At 38.4% G+C, this 17,357-nt stretch overlaps 1 protein-coding gene across 1 annotated transcript in view; it reads left to right on the plus strand.

Moving 5' to 3' along the window:
• The window catches only part of PIK3C2A (phosphatidylinositol-4-phosphate 3-kinase catalytic subunit type 2 alpha), a 104,558-nt gene that overhangs the window by 44,712 nt on the left and 42,489 nt on the right, over positions 1-17,357 (plus strand). The window contains exons 3-8 of the mRNA XM_004593748.3: positions 4,538-4,641; positions 8,305-8,462; positions 10,704-10,824; positions 12,091-12,202; positions 13,356-13,435; positions 13,544-13,607. Coding sequence (XP_004593805.2) covers positions 4,538-4,641; positions 8,305-8,462; positions 10,704-10,824; positions 12,091-12,202; positions 13,356-13,435; positions 13,544-13,607 — 639 coding nt within the window. The remainder of the gene's footprint in view (positions 1-4,537; positions 4,642-8,304; positions 8,463-10,703; positions 10,825-12,090; positions 12,203-13,355; positions 13,436-13,543; positions 13,608-17,357) is intronic.

Genomic DNA, 17,357 nt, shown 5'->3' on the forward strand with positions numbered 1-17,357 from the left:
TAAAATAAAACTTGAAAAAAAAAAGCAACAGGTTTTTCACTCATGTGGCAAGAATGGTTAAAAGGACAAAGCTTCAGACAAATGGTCAGAATCAAGACAGCATGATTTGTGTTTTATGGGAGCAGGAAATGATTCAAGCTAGCTGGAAAGTGTTTGGGAAGTTATAGGAAATAAGATTGTATTAGATTATGGAAGGCTTGACATATAAGATCAGAGGAGACTTTTAGCACTGCCTTTTTTAGTAACATAAATTAGTGACGCATGCCTGGAAACTATACGATTGATGTCAGTCTAATGGAGAGGTAGCATTAGTTCAAGCAATATTTTTCAACATTTTTAAGCAGTGTGAAACAAATGAAGGTATTAAGAAAAACAGTAAAAGCTCAGCAGAAGTATGATTTTCTTGATGAAAATAAGTGGTTTTAAGAGTTAGTCCATGGTGTTAAGCTTTTAGATGAAATAGTATAAAGAAGCTTTAGAGACATTTTGTTGAATTAAGAACTTTCTGCTTAATGAAGTCCACTTCTTGTAGGACGCACTTTCCATTCCATTTCAACTGATTGTTGCTGAAGAAGTTAAAATTCAGTGAGGAAGCAAGAACATCTAGTGTGGGCTTCAGATGTCTGAGGGCTGTGGAGCTGGGTGCAAATTCAAGTGGGCTTTCAACTGTTCTGGTATTTTTAGTTCTATTGTTTTAGTTAGTGCTTTAGTTACAGAGTTACATTGAAGAGTGGCCTGATTTAACTGGCTGTCCCCAAGGAGCCCTGTTATTTTGGGCTTCAATTTTGTAGAATTAAAGGTGATTTTCCTTCTAATCAATGTATATATCACATTTTAGTAAGAAGACTGTTACTTTTTGAAAGAAGGAAATTGGAGAAAGAAGCAGTGATTAAGAGGAATCAAGATGCCAAATAATAGTGCCTGTAAATTGTAATATCATTACAACCTCTAACAGCCTGTATCACATGCAGTAAGATATTGTTATGTAATCAATGTACCAGCAATCATTGAGAGTCAGACTGCTTATGATCTACATCAAAGGACTGAAAAGCCTGATATGCTTTTAATGCCCTGTGTTATTCCGTAATAGGTCAGGAGAGCAGAGAAATCTTCTACCTTCTTAGAGTGTGTGAGGAAGTTGTTAAGTATAACCTATCGAGATTGTGACAGGTAGCTTACAGACAGCAGACTCGAAACTGCATTAAACATTAGCAAAAATGATAAAGACATACAGTGGGATCCAAGAGTGATCCTGACAGTTTCTTAACAGGAGATCATATGCACAGAGCAGGTGTGGTGGGACCCCAGAGTGGAGCAGGAGGACAGGAAGAGGCTTGTATCCCAACCCAGGAGACTCCCTGATCCTCACCAAGGACTATAAGTATGGGCACCAAGGACTATATCCCAACTGCCAAGGAGGTCACAGGGAATTGGAGTACCCTCGTAGACAAGAACTCTGAGCTCATTCATTCCCTATCAGATCTCCCACATTGGATGGAAGAAGCCCAGATCCTTCCTCACAGGATCTAATGTCATTGGAACAACAGCCAGGAGCCCTGAGCAGTCCTCAGACAGAACAGTAAACTTCCTTCGGGACTCGGGAGAGGAGCTAAAGGTCCTTATTTAGCTCCAACTTTGGATCCCCTCCCTCTCTTGCAATGACCATCAGTGTCGCTCCAGAGCACCCCCCACCTCTGCCCAATTTAGATCAGATAGACAGAGATCAATAAGGAAAGCTTAGAAACAGACAGCCCCAGAGATGAACCCAGACAAACAATTGCCGTTCATGCTGTTCTGTGTGATTGGATCAAGAGCACAGACAGAGCAGCAAGTTGCAGATGGGTAGTGCAGGAACAGGGTGGATTTCACAGCCCAGTCCACCCCCTCGAGCTGAATCGGGCGCCATTTTGTTTAAGGAGGCAAAGGCAAGGGAAAGGAGTGAGCATACACTGAGCTGGGAGTGAACTCATTCCTGGCTCAGTGAACTGCAACAATGTGGCATCCTTCAGGTTCCACCCAAAATAGGTCTGGGTAGTCTTCAGACCTGGCAGCCTGCAGATCAAGAACTCTAGTAGTGGCACAACAGGTGCCATTTTGTATGGTGTGGCAAAAGTTTTAAGACTACAGGGACAACAGTGAGCTGCAACATGAATTCTCACCAAGCTCAGTGGATTGCACTGGTCCCACAGGAAAATAATACTGACTGTGGCATCATACGGGTCAAAATAGGTCCATGTGGCCCTCACACCTAATAGTCAAAATGTTCTGGAAAATTAGCACCATCAACAACCTAGCTTTATAGGACACCTGTTGTCTCCCAAATCCTGGGACCTGCTCCATCCGGAAGTGGGAGAAAGGTTGTACAAACAATGGTGCAACCTCAGCATGGTATCACAGGAGATGGAGACTGGTGAGGCAGGAGCTGGGGCTACGGAGACCAAGGTGGAAATCTAACATAAGAACCCAGACCTGGAACTTGCTGGAGGGAGTGGCACAAGTGACCACAAACAAAGAGCTGTGTACCAACTGCAATAAGTAAAATCGAACTGTAGACCTGTGGGTGACACAGCTTAGAAACATGTGCCAAAGGAGAAGAATCTGCTGACCAGAAGTACAATGACCAAGAGCAAAAGAAGAGACAAAGGCACAATGAATATTACTGGAAACTCCCCTGCAGGGAAGCAAAAGCCTTTGACAACCTCAGAGTTAACTGAGGAAGACATCGAGAAAACGAAGGATACAGAATTCAGAACACTTGTTATAAAACTTCTTATCAACAATGAGAAGCATGTATAGCAGGCATTCAAAGAATTTACAAAATATGTCACACTGGAAATGAATCAAATGAAAGCTGATACATTAGAAATGAAGAACACAGTGGAGCAAATTTAAAGTACAGTGGAGAGTCTCCAAAATTGAATGAATGATGCAGAAGAATCTCAGAATTGGAAGATACTTCCCGTCACAAAGAAAACAAACAAGAAGCAGGAAGTAGAGCTGAATCAGGCCAAAAATGATTCAAGAATTGAAAGACACTATTAAAAGTCCAAATAGAAGAGTTATGGGAGTCCTAGAAGGTGCAGAAAGCGAAACTGGGATAAAAGGTGTATTCAATGAAATAATAAGGGAAAATTTCGCTAATCTAGAGAAAGAATTGGGAAATAATATCTAGGATAGAAATAGAACTCCCAGCTGGGTTTACCAAAAGTAATCTTCACCACGACACAAGATAATCAAGCTCTCTTCACCTGAACATAAGGAAAAGATCCTTAACTGTGGTCATGAAAAAAATCAAGTGACAGGGCCCAGCGCAGTGGCCTAGTGGCTAAAGTCCTCGCCTTGAACGCCCCGGGATTCCATATGGGCGCCGGTTCTAATCCCGGCATCTCCACTTCCCATCCAGCTCCCTGCTTGTGGCCTGGGAAAGCAGTCGAGGACGGCCCAAAGCTTTGGGACCCTGCACCTGTGTGGGAGACCTGGAAGAGGTTCCTGCTTCCTGGCTTCAGATTGGCACAGCACCAGCCGTTGGGCTCACTTGGCTAGTGAATCATCGGATGGAAGATCTTCCTCTCTGTCTCTCCTCCTCTCTGTATATCCGCCTTTCCAATAAAAATGAATAAATCTTTAAAAAAAAAAATCAACTGACATATAAAGGAATGCCAGTTAAATTCATAGGAGACCTCTCACAGGAAACTCTACAGGCAAGAAGAGAATGGAATGACATATTCCAAATTCTAAAAGAAAAAAATTGTCGGCCTAGGCTAACATATCCAGCAAAGCTTTCTTTTGTCTTTGAAAATGAAATAAAATTCTTCCACAGTAAAGAGAAGTTAAAAGAAGTTGCCTGTTCCATACCTACCAATGATACTTCAAGATGTTCTCTTGACTGAGAAAAGGAATAGCACCGAACAAAACCAAAGGCAAATGTGAAGAGCATCCCAGTAAATTAATGACAACAGAAGACTAAATCAGTGAACAACTGATTGCTAAAATAACAAGACCAAATTACCACCCATTCATATTAACCCTGAATGTAAATGGCTTAAACTCAGTCAAGCATCATGGACAGAAGATCTTCTCTGTCTCTCCTTTCTGTATATCTGACTTTCCAATAAAAATAAAATCTTAAAAAAAAATTCCTGCTCTATTACAGGGGACCTACATGGGCTTGATCTCTTCATTTTCTTAAGACAGTGCATAAACCTTGAATTTCATTTGATATGTATTCACTTTCAAAAATGTAAACTTCAGGGAAATATTGAACAGAAAAGTCTTTAGCATTACTAATTAATAGAATCTGTTATTGTTACTAATACAGTCAACTTCTACACTTGAGCTAATGAAAGCAGTGAAACTAAAGCAAGATTTAGTTGGCATTACTTTTACAAAGACGGAAATTAATAATTTAAAGTTTTGTTGCTGATATGATTAAGCTTCCATAGCTCTGTATATCTTCATTAAAATTGTATTTGTTCAATGAAATGTAGTATTTTGGGGATCTTTCAGTTTTAAAATAAAAACACTTTTTTAATTACAGAAAGACCCAAATGGGACCAGTAGTTTGCCAACTGGAAGTTCTCTTCTACAAGAAATTGAAGTACAGAACGAGGAGGTGGCAGCTTTTTGTCAATCTATTACAAAGTAAGGAATTTTTCTTTGCAAATTATGAATTTTTAAAATGCTCATTTAAAAAGCAGCTTGAAAACTATAATAGTACTAATTCATAAATCTAAAATTTTGTTTTCCTTTGGTAAAATTTGAAGTCAACTGTAGTTGATTAGCACATTATCACAAACTACAGTTGAATATCTTTACTTGTTTTCTGAATAATTAGATGAAAAAAATTGAAGCCAGGCGGCCGATTTCAGATTGTTTTTTAACCAGGTTTTTTAATAATAAGATTTATATATAAATTCAATACATTTGGGAAATGCCTACTTGTAGTATTAGAATTTCTTAGCATTCAACATATTCTGCTTCATGAGGTGGTAACAGGAAAGATTAGGAGCACAAATATATTCTGAAGATTAGAAAAATACATTCTAAGATAATAAATATTTCAATCTTCAGTATGTCTAATATTCATTATAAGTGAGGAAACTGAGACCCAGAGAAGACACTTACAATGCTGCCTCAGCTGTTTAGCAGCAGTGCCAGATCTCCTCTGCCTCTTGTTAACTGTGTTTTCCTTTTTGCTCCATCACTGTCTTGTCAGGGCTTATGTTAAATATACTGGAAACCTATCTTGAAGTGAGTGAAACCAGGAAGAGCCATGTATTGGCTCACCAACCCATTTAGCAGAAAGAGGAAGGATGGGGCAGAGTTTATCAAGATCCTGGAATTCATATACTGTATATCATGTCTCCTCCCTTCAGACTTTTTTTCACTCTTTTCTTTCTTCCTCCATGCACATTAGCTTCATTTTCTTTTGTTGCAAATGGGGCTTCTGAAACCAGAACTAAAGCCATTGGTAGCTTAAACTTCATGCATATAATAATTGTTTTTTTAACAAAGAAATGCAGTCCTCTCAGCCAGCCAGATAGCAAATTCTATGGGAAGAACAGTGGAACAGTTAACATTGTGCCTGCAGGGATGAGATCTGTCACTCACCATTTGGAGATTTATTCTGAATCCAGAGTTTTCCTTGGTGTGGTCTGCTTTACGCATATCAGGGTTTGGAGTTCTCAAATCTTTTTGGGGTATATACATCATCTTAATGTTAAAGACCTTACTAATATTTAACTATAGTTTTTGGGTAAGTGTTAATGCTTCATTAAAATTCAACTTCCTTTATGTTACCTTTTAACTAACACTTATTTTCCCTAGAACACTTGGGAGGTGAATATAAATGGAGCAATTTTTCTTGGTCTATGTTATTCATAACTGGCTTGTTTCTCGCATTTTTCAGGAGGCATTTAAAATAGAAGGGACATTTATATGAGTTAATGTTCAAACTGCATGCGTTAGAAATTAGCTATACCATCATGCCATTGTGTCATGGTTTGGAAATAATTTGTATTTTTGTATCTTATTTCTTAAAAATTCTAAACAAGCCCTGCATTACTTTCTGTCAGACTGTGTTGAGTAACTACTACATTACAGTTTGAGAATTTGAAAATTTGACTTTCTGGATTCTCCTTTTCCTCCTACATTTGACTGTTTTTATTTTTTGTAACATATGAGGATTCCTTTTTTTAAAAATCTTAACATTTATTTATTTTTATTGAGAAGGCAGATTTACAGAGAGGAGGAGGAACAGAAAGAAAGCTCTCCTACCCGCTGGTTCCCCAATTGGCCACATTGCTTAGAGCTGTGCCAATGCAAAGCCATGAGCTTCTTCCAGGTCTCCTTGTTTCTGGCTTCAGATTGGTTCAGCTCTGGCCAGTGCAGCCAATTGGGGAGTGAACCAGTGGACGAAATATCTTCCTTTCTGTCCCTCCTACTCTGTAAATCTACCTTTCCAATAAAAACAAAGAAATTTTAAAAAAATAATAATAAAGAAGAAGAAACTGTCAGGATATTTTTGCTTGTAGTTAATATTAGTCTATGATTAAAACTTAGGAATAGGGCCCAGCTTGGTAGCCTAATGGCTAAAGTTCTCACCTTGCATGCACTGGGATCCCATATGGGTGCCAATTCATGTCCCTGCTGCTCCACTCCCCAAACAGCTTCCTGCTTGTGGTCTGGGAAAGCGATGGAGGATGGTCCAAAGCCTTGGGACCCTTCACCCACATGGGAGACCCGGAAGAAGCTCCTGGCTCCTGGGTCTGAATTGGCTCAGTTCTGGCCTTTGTGACTAGTTTAGAAGTGAACCAGTAAATGGGAAATCTTTCTGTCTCTCCTTCTCTCTGTAAATCTGACTTTCCAACAAAAATAAATAAATCTTTTTAAAAAATAAACTTAGGAATAGTTAGTTTTTTTGTTGTTTTTGTGAAATAATTAAATTAATCCTCTGAAGGAATTCTTTGTGACTCAACAATATTTTGATTTGGTACTAATTTATTACTACATCTTTTTATTTTTTATTTTTTGTTTTCTTTTGCTTCATGTTTATCATAGTTGATTAAACTCATTATATCTGCAAGTTATAGATTAAAATTAAGTTATTTTAAGTGTGCTAAATAGCAGCAAGCATTTTTTGCTGTTTTATGTATGAGCCTCAGGATGAGAAACTGCTCTGTACTTGGTCTTTTTTGAATAGCTTTCTAGTCTCTTTTCTTCATACATAATTCATATCTAATGTTTTAGCACTATAATAGTGTCGGGCTCTATATCTACACCTAATTAATTTTGTTTTAAACAATAGTGTACTCTGTTTTGAAATGTTGATCCAATTAAAATCTTTTAAAAAATTCATTTCTATCTTCCTCTGTCCTTCAGTGTTAGGTGATTTGGTTATCTATATAGAACTTTAGCTTGACTGAGCACATAGTAAGATTTTAGTGGATACACACAGATAATAAATTTCCTGAACTGTGGAACCCACTAAACAAACATGTATTCCATTAGTAAACCTGAAACAAATGGGAGGGCTGGAACCCATTTTTCAACCTACAAAAAAAAAAAGTCAGTGAAAGTAAATCCACAAGTTGACAACAGCATCAGTGCCCCCTTTGGGTTCTGATAACAGCAGTGCTGGCTGGAGATGAGCCATTCACCATGTTCATTATATTTACAATTTCACCACCTTGCTTTTGTGAATGCCATGAATAACTTCACATGTTCTGCCACTTCTCCAAGGTTTAGAAACCATTTTGGAGGGGGAAAAAAAAAAGCCTTTGTGGTGCTACAAAAACCTGTTTTCTTTGTTTTTTTGTTTTTGTTTTTGTTTTTCAGTACCCAGCAACCAAAACTAATGTTTGTAAGGAAAAAAAAATTGTTAGGGAAAAAAACTTTTTTAAAGGACACACTTACCTCTACCTTTTGCAATTTGGGAGCTAAATGTCCTATATTGGTAATTCATTAAATTAAAATCAATACCATTTTGGGTAATAATACTGTGTGGCAAAAGAGTCAGAAGCAGGAAACCTCATTTAATGCCGTTTCTCCAGTGTATGCTTGGGTAATATTGTTAGTGTTACCAACATATCCTGGCAGGAGTTCATCTCTTCCTTGTCCTTGCATACCTTTTATTTAAAAGATAGATGCTGGCATTTAGAATTTTGATAGACGGTCGGTCATTCGTTGTAGGTCTTCTAGAGTTGGGCAATCACAGAACTGGCTATATATAAGCATGTGAATCCTTGTTTAGGGCTCTCAAATGCAGCTTTCAAAAAAATTATTTGTTTGTTTGTTTGTGGACAGATTGAAGGCCAAATTTCCATATACCAGTCACTGCACAAATCCAGGCTATTTGTTAAGTCCAGTCACAGTGCAAAGAAACCTCTGTGGAGAAAATGCTAGTGTGAAGGTCTCCATTGAAATTGAAGGATTTCAACTACCAGTTACTTTTACCTGTGATGGTAGGTTTGGTGCTTTCCTTTGGCATTTTGCTTTGCTCTGTTTAGCAGGAAAGTGTTTAAAATTCAATGTTTATCATTCTTACTTGAAGATTTGTATTTAGTTGAGATGTATGAGAGAAAGTGAGTTCCTGTCTTCTGTTTCATTCATCACGTGCCTCAGTTATTGGGGCTGGGCCCAGGGACCAGAAATGTAATCCAGGTTTTCCACGTGAGTGGAAGAACTCATTTACGTGAGATGTCGCCAGTGCTTCCCAGGGTCTGCATTAACTGGAAATTAGAATTAGAATACAGAGCTTGGTACCAAATCCAGGCATTCTGATGTGAGATCCAGGTATAACCTAAATACTAGGCCAGATGCTCACTCCTTATTTTATTAATAAACCAACTTTGTTATCATCAGGTGTTCTTTCCAAAGAGTTAGTGTGCATATGATAGTTTTCTGGTTAGGATTAGTGGGAAAAAAGGTTATCTTTTAAATACATGTTCCCTGAAAAAATCAATGACTCTTGGCCTGAAAGTTATAATTATAACCTAATTCTTTCCCCTTCCCCATTTTATGTCAATTTATGAATGCTTATTTATAAACTACTGGATATTAAAATTCCAAATATCTTGCTAGGTCCTTTTAGAAAGATAATGAATTATTGGGTCCTGTACAGTGGCCTAGCAGCTAAAGTATTCGCCTTGAATGCACTGGGATCCTATATGGGTGCTGGCTCTCATCCTAGCAGCTCCACTTCCCATCCAGCTCCATGATTGTGGCCTGGGAAAGCAGTAGAGGCTGGCCCAAAGCCTTGGGACCCTGCACCTGCGTGGCAGACCCAGAAGAGGCTCCTGGCTCCTGGTTTTGGATTGGCTCAGTTCCAGCCATTGCTGCCACTTGGGGAATGAATCATCGGATGGAAGATCTTCCTCTCTGTCTCTCTTCCTCTCTGTGTATCTGAATTTGTAATAAAAATAAATAAATCTTTAAAAAAAAAAAAGCAAGAGCTTTTTTATTGGAAAGTCATATTTACAGAAAGCAAGCTCTTCCGTCCCCTGGTTCACTCCCAATGGCCAAAATGGCTGAATCTGAGTCGATCCTGGCTCCTGGCTTCAGATCAGCACAGTACCTGCCATGGCGGTCGCTTGGGGAGTGAATCATCGGGCCAAATATCCTTTTATCACCAAAGTCTGTAGGACATTTTTTTGTTATTTTTTTAATATTACTTCTTTCAGAGTTTTTGGCATTTTACAGTGGATGTTATTTTTTTTAAAAAAGATTTATTTTATTTTTTATTACAAAGTCAGATGTACAGAGAGGAGGAGAGACAGAGGGAATGATCTTCCGCCCGATGGTTCACTCCCCAAGTGAGCCGCAATGGCCAGTGCTGCGCCAGTCCGAAGCCGGGAGCCAGGAACCTCTTCCAGGTCTCCCTCACGGGTGCAGGGTCCCAAGGCTTTGGGCCATCCTTGACTGCTTTCCCAGGCCACAAGCAGGGAGCTAGATGGGAAGTGGAGCTGCCGAGATGAAAGCCAGTGCCCATATGGGATCCCGGTGTGTTCAAGGCGAGGACCTTAGCCACTAGGCCACTGTGCCAGGCCCTACAGTGTATGCTGTTTTAATGGAACTTTAACAATTTTGACCCAAGAATTATGCAATTTTTTTTTACTTTGGTGGTTATGACTATAAATATTTCCAATAACTTGGATACTTTCTTTCTGGTCCTCGTGCTTTTGGAGGCCTTATAAAAAATAGAAATCTGAAACAGAAATATTAGCCAACAATAGCAGTCTTATAGTTTTTGAAAGAAAAATTGTTTTTAAACGTATTTTAAATTTTAGATGGGCGATCTTAAACTAAAAAGATTTTTAGATGGGAGATCTTGTATGACTGGATATGCAGTAAACTAACATAGTACTAAAGTTGAAGAAAAAAGTAATTGATTATAAATGCATGTCTATTATGTATATCTAATGAGAAATATCAAAGTGTTAGTTTAAATGTAAAATATTACAAGTGTTTGTTGCAATGTAAAATATCAGTAATTTTTGAATACTTATAAAATAATTTGAATATATTATGTAAATATTATTAAAATTTTACCTCTCTTTTTTCAATGTAACCATTAGAAAATTTTAGCCTGCATTTGAGATGTTTTACTTCTGCTTTACAGTGTTGTCTTATAAGTAATACAGTATGGATAAGTATACCTGAGTGGTAAATAAGCAAAATGAAAATAATGGCTAACTGTTTTACAGTGAGTTCTACTGTAGAAATCATTATAATGCAAGCCCTTTGCTGGGTCCATGATGACTTGAATCAAGTAGATGTTGGCAGCTATATTCTGAAAGTTTGTGGTCAAGAGGAGGTTCTGCAGAAGTAAGTTTTTTCATTTTAATACTTACTAACAGCTTTGGAAATTTCATTTTTAATGGCTTAAATGACAAATGCTTCAAGTTAAATTTATATTCCAGAAATGCATTGAGTCTTATTGAATTGCTTCATTGGGTTTATAAGCTTATGTTGAAAAGTCCTATGTCTGAAATAATACAGTAATGAAATTTCAGAGATAAATATATTCTTCAAGAACCTTATAGTTTCATACAGGAAGATTTTTGTGCTGTTAAGTTGATAGTTACATCATTCCATACTCCATTTTCCTTTTGTACTATTCTCCATTGAGTATTTTTTTTTTTCACAGAAGGTCTTGTTTTATTAAAGTACAGGCTGAACTGATTTCTTTCTTTCTTTCTTTTTTTATTTTTATTATAAAGTCAGAGGTACTGAGAGGAGAGATAGAGAGGAAGTGGAGCTGCCAGGATTAGAACCAGCAGCCATATGGGATCAAGGCGAGGACCTTAACCACTAGGCCACGCTACTGAGCCCAATACAGGCTGAACTGAAAGAACCCCTACCAGGTACTACTTAAGCCCCTCCGCAGGCAGTTAAATTACAGGGTAGACAGAGCTGTTACATTTGTCAAGAGTAAAACTTCCACTTCTTCTTTTTTTTTTTTTTTTAAACATATTTTTATTGCATTTCATTTTTTTAAATTAATTACACTGCAGTATGTGATACATTTTTTATGCACTGGGATTCCCCCCGGCCCCTCCCCACACCCTCCCCCCACTGCGGATTGCTCCACCTTGTTGCATTTCCATAGTTCAAATTCAGTTGACATTCTTTCATTGGAGGTATTTACCAAGCATAAAGTCCAGCATCTTATTGTCCTGGTAAGTTCAATGGTTTCTTGGTGGGACCATCTCTGCTCTGAAGGTATCCATTGAGTATTGTTAACTCTACATACAGTACTCAGCTTGTTACTTCTTTTTACTTGCCAGAAACACCATTATTTGTTTTCTTAGTCAGGTAGCTTTTTTATGTCTAGCATTTAGTCTAATTGTTTTACAGATCTTATTTTCTTAGGCCATTGGAAATGTCCTTATTCTTCTTGTTTTCTTCTTTGATTTTTGTGTTGCTTCTTTTTTTGTCTTTCTTCATATAGAATAATTATTTTCAAATGTTTGTGCTTGGTTAGAAAATTCTCTTATTTTACCATTCTCTTCAGTATCTATTTTACTCCCTACCTCTATAATTTTTCATTTGACTTGAATAGTACTGTGAATAATTACTGTTTCTTAACAGTAATCATTGTCTTGGAAGTCACGAACATATTCAGAACTGCCGAAAATGGGACACAGAGATTAAACTACAACTATTGACGTGCAATGCAATGTGCCAAGATTTGGCTAGAACAGTAAGTGTATACCCGTTTAAACTGACTTGCGTTAGTTGAATTTGAGTAATTGTATTTTTTAGCCATTTTTAAGTTTCACATTTTCTAAGATTCCTGGATTAGTCTGTAGTGATCAACTTATCTTCAACAGAAGCCTTTAGCAGCTAATGGAAGGTAAGTTAGCACATATCAGAGCTAGAGGCATATTGAATATCGAAGTGAAGAATGAAAGTTTGGTATGTTATAAAATAGTTTCACAAGACTGAAAATGTCAGGATCAGTCAAGGAAGAATGAGGAAAAAGGAAAGATTTTAATACTATGAGTTGGGGAAAGAAAAAGTGAACGTGTACACCAAATGGAACAGTTATTTTTTTCACAAAATGAAAGCTGTTATTCTCTGTTTTAGAACATTTAGTACTTTCTTTGAGGTTAAGGCAAGTTTAGGCATTGGTTTACCGTATAATAAACTTTTCATGAATTTGAAAGTGAAGATTTGCTCTCTGAAGGAAATAATTCTTCATTTGTGAGTATTTTGGATGAAAACGTATCAGTCATTTCCACTTTTTCTTTTGTTTGATCTTTACTCTTTGGTGGAATTTATTTCAGTTGGGTGAAAACTGTTTTATGAAATTCAGTACATTTTGGTAATTAATGGTAACTTCTGTTTTCACTTTCTTAAGGGATGATGATTTTTCATAATATGGAATGGCAAGAGAGGCTGGTGCTTTGTTTTTTGGGAGATGAGAGGGAATGGGGAAAAAACTTGATGGTATTATTAGAAAAAAGAAAGCAACAATTCAGATGATCTCTTTCCCATCTGGTCCCCACCTTTATTTGATTGCCAACCATATTTAAAAGTGTACTCTATATTTAGAACTCAAGTAGTTTTTGCAGTAAGAGTTATTTATAGATCAGAAACTAGACTTAAAAAGTATTTTATGTTTTCCATTTCAAAACCAAACCAAACCTTTTTTTTTTCCAGAATATTAACTCACTTTTTTTCTGAGACATTTATAGATAATGACTAATTCTGATGGAATTTTATGTTTATTTTATTTATTTCTGAAAAAGCACATTAATTTCAAGATTTCATCATGTTTAATCATATTTAATTTAGAAACATAAAGGACCAAAATGTGTATCTCATCTTGACATGTACATTTGCGTGTTTAGGCAGAAGATGATGAAACACCTGTGGATTTAAACAAGTATGTGTATCAAATAGAAAAACCATATAAAGAAGTTATGACACGGTAATGTATCTGATGATTTTTAGACACATAAAAATTTTTTGGTGATTTAAACAATCATTTTTTTTAAGTTTAGTATTCTTTAGCCACAATGATGGTTCTTTGTTTCAGACATCCTGTTGAAGAACTGTTAGATTCTTATCACAGCCAAGTGAAACTTGCTCTTCAAACAGAAGTAAGTGTTGATTCACATTTTGCATAATGACTTAGTCATTCTTTCTATTTTAAATTCTGGTGATGACATTGGATTAAATCTTTTGAGACATTTTAAGTTACATTCTTGATATTTGCTGTCTTGTTTTCTGACCTACTGACTAACCAGAATTCTCGGTAATGCTGGAGTCCATATGTTTATTCCCCTTTGGTTTTATTACTAGAAGGAATCTTTCTTCTAGTTAAAACACATTTCTAGGATTCTTACTATATACTAGGTACTTGAAATTTGAAAACGAATGACCACATCCCTGCCTGTCAGGAACTTGAAAATTAATGATGGAGAATGTAAACAATATAGCAATGTGGTATAGTAAAGTTAACATACAGGGATTCATTCAGGTTTTTGGTAGGACAAGGAAGAGTACCTTACCCAGTTGAAATGTTCAAGGAAGGCTTCCTTGGAGGAATGGTTCTTGAGCCAACTCTTAACTGTGAGTTAGAAGAAAGGTGAGAACAGAAAACAAACAAGCACACAGATGTGATAATTGTATGGCAGTATGAACAGTTCTGTAATAGGATGCAATGTGTGAACAGAAAATTAAGAGTTATAGTAGAAACAACTAAACCAAAGTTATGTCAATTTAAGGAGTTTTACTGTATCTTCTAGGTCAGGGAGCCATATTGAGCCTCAGCCCACTTTCTGTTTCTGTGAAGACATGTTTTTGAGTTTAACCTAGTTTGTTTACATATTGTCTTTGTTGTTGATATTTGTATTCCAACTCTAGGAACTGAAACAGAGACCTTATAACCTAAAAAGCCTGCATTGTTTATTGCTGGCCTTTTCACAGGGAAAAAAAGCGAAGCCCTACACTAGCTAACTAAGGTGCTTTTAGGCAAGGATTAGAGGGTAAGAGGGGATGACTGACTTATTTAACTTAGACTCTGAAATCACTCTGACCAAATTGTAAAAGTTTGATTTAAGATGACAGATTTGGTTTCAGAGTTGTGTGTGTGTGTGCGTTCAAGATTTATTTATTTTTGTTGGAAAGGCAAATTTACAGAGAGAAGAAGAGACAGAAAAAAAATCTTCCATCTGCTGGTTCACTCCCCGAATGGCTGCATCGGTTGGAGCGGATGACCAAAGTCAGGAGCTTCCTCTGGGTCTCCCTTGTGGGCAGAGGGTCCCAAGGCTTTGGGCCATCCTTCTCTGCTTTCCCAGGTCATAAGCAGAGAACTTGAAGGAAGTGGCGCTCCCAGGACACAAACTAGCCCCGTGTGGTATGCGGGTGCTTGGAAGTAGAGGGTTATTCAGTTCAGAAAATGTGCCAGCCCCGTTTTTTTTTATTATTATTATTACTATTTATTTACTTATTTATTCAATTATTTATTGATTATTGGAAAGTCAGATTTATAGAGAGGAGAGAGAGAGAGAGAGAAAGATCTTCCATCCACTAGCTCTCTCTCCAAAGTGGCTCCAATGGCTGGAGCTGAGCCAATCTGAAGCCAGGAGCCAGATACTCTTTGGCGCCATATGGAATCCCAGCACATGCAAGACAAGGACTTTGCCACTAGGCTGTTGTGCTGGGCCCCCCACGTGTAGTCTCAGTGAAAGATAATGACTGTGTTGAAACTGAAAAGGGGGAAACTAATTAACAATATTTGGGATATAAAATTGCTATTTGGGGAATAAAATTGGTAAGATTTGGTTGGTGATTGAATATAAGAGGAAAGTGTAGGATGACTTCCAATTTTTTTAGTACATAAGCATATTCTTTTTCTTTTTTTTTAAGATTTATTCATTTTTATTAGAAAGCCAGATATACAGAGAGGAGGAGAGACAGAAAGGAAGATCTTCCATCCGATGATTCACTCCCCAAGTGAGCTGCAATGGCCAGTGCTGCGCCAATCCGAAGCCGGGAGCCAGGAACCTCTTCCGGGTCTCCCACACAGGTGCAGGGTCCCAAAGCATTGGGCCGTCCTCAACTGCTTTCCCAGGCCACAAGCAGGGAGCTGGATGGGAAGTGGAGCTGCTGGGATGAGAACTGGCGCCCATATGGGATCCCGGTGTGTTCAAGGCGAGGACTTTAGCTGCTAGGCCACTGCGCTGGGCCTTATATAAGCATATTCTTTTTTTTTTTTTTTTTAAAGATTTATTCATTTTATTACACCAGATATACACAGAGGAGGAGAGACAGAGAGGAAGATCTTCCGTCCGATGATTCACTCCCCAAGTGAGCCGCAATGGCCAGTGCTGCGCCAATCCGAAGCCGGGAGCCAGGAACCTCTTCCGGGTCTCCCACACGGGTGCAGGGTCCCAATGCGTTGGGCCGTCCTCAACTGCTTTCCCAGGCCAGAAGCAGGGAGCTGGATGGGTAGTGGAGCTGCCGGGATTAGAACCGGCGCCCATATGGGATCCTGGGGCTTTCAAGGCGAGGACTTTAGCCGCTAGGCCACGGTGCCGGGCCCATAAGCATATTCTTATATTGAATATCTTATTACTGAAAATCTTGTCTTATGTGGCAATGAAAGAAGGAGACCATACTCCTTGCCTCCAAATAATTTGCTTTGTAGTTGGTGCAGATAGGCTATCAAATAAACTAGGAATATGCACATATGCACATGTGCTTCAAAATGTTCATGGATAAATTGAATTAAAAGGTAAGTTTATTTTAGTGGATAAATTTAAAATCCATGATAGATTTTTGATAATTCACAGTCTTCATGAACTTTTTGAAGAGCCCTCATACACATGGGTTTCAGCATATCTTTGCAACAACAACAACAACAAAAAAATCTCTCATTTTTTCCTTAAGCTAGCCATTCTTTAAAATTTACTTTATATTTGAGAGGCAGGGACAGAGATAAAGAAAGAGGGTTCCATCTACGGGGCCAGGCCAAAGCTGGGATGCTGGAATTCCATCCAGATATGTCATGGGGGTGATAGCAACCCAAACACTTGAACCATCACTTGCTGCCTCCTAGAAGGCGCATTAGCATCAAAAGTGAAGTAGAAGTGGAACCAGGACTTGAAACTCAAGGCACTATGATAAGGGGACATGGGTGTCCTTAATTGGTGGGGTTTTTCTGCTGTTGTTGTTTTTTGTTTTTTGTTTTTTTTAAAGATTTTATTATTATTGGAAAGCTGGATATACAGAGAGGAGGAGAGACAGAGAGGAAGATCTTCCATCTGATGTTTCACTCCCCAAGTGAGCCGCAACGGCCGGTGCGCGCAGATCCGATGCCGGGAACCAGGAACCTCTTCCAGGTCTCCCACGTGGGTGCAGGGTCCTAATGCATTGGGCCGTCCTCAACTGCTTTCCCAGGCCACAAGCAGAGAGCTGGATGGGAAGTGGAGCTGCAGGGATTAGAACCGGCGCCCATATGGGATCCCAGGGCTTTCAAGGTGAGGACTTTAGCCACTAGGCCACACTGCCGGGCCCTGTTTTTTGTTTTTAAGATTTATTTATTGCTTTGAAAGGCTGAGTTACAGAGAGATAGATTTTCCACTGGTTCACTCCCCAAGTGACTTCAACAGCTGGAGCTGGGCTGGTCTGAAGCCAGGGGCTTCTTACTGGTCTTTGTGGGCTCAGGGACCCAAAACACTTGGGCCAGTAGCTGCTGCTTTCCCAGGCATATTAACACGTAGCTGGATTAGAAGTGGAGCAGCCAGGGCTCGAACCAGTATCCACTAAGCCAAATGCCCATTGCTAAATTTGTCTTTTAATTCCATTTTCTGTGAATGCTTTGAAGTGTCATTGTGTAAGTGTTG

This window comes from Ochotona princeps, chromosome 4 (genome assembly GCF_030435755.1).
Source record: "Ochotona princeps isolate mOchPri1 chromosome 4, mOchPri1.hap1, whole genome shotgun sequence".
Lineage (NCBI taxonomy): Eukaryota > Metazoa > Chordata > Mammalia > Lagomorpha > Ochotonidae > Ochotona > Ochotona princeps.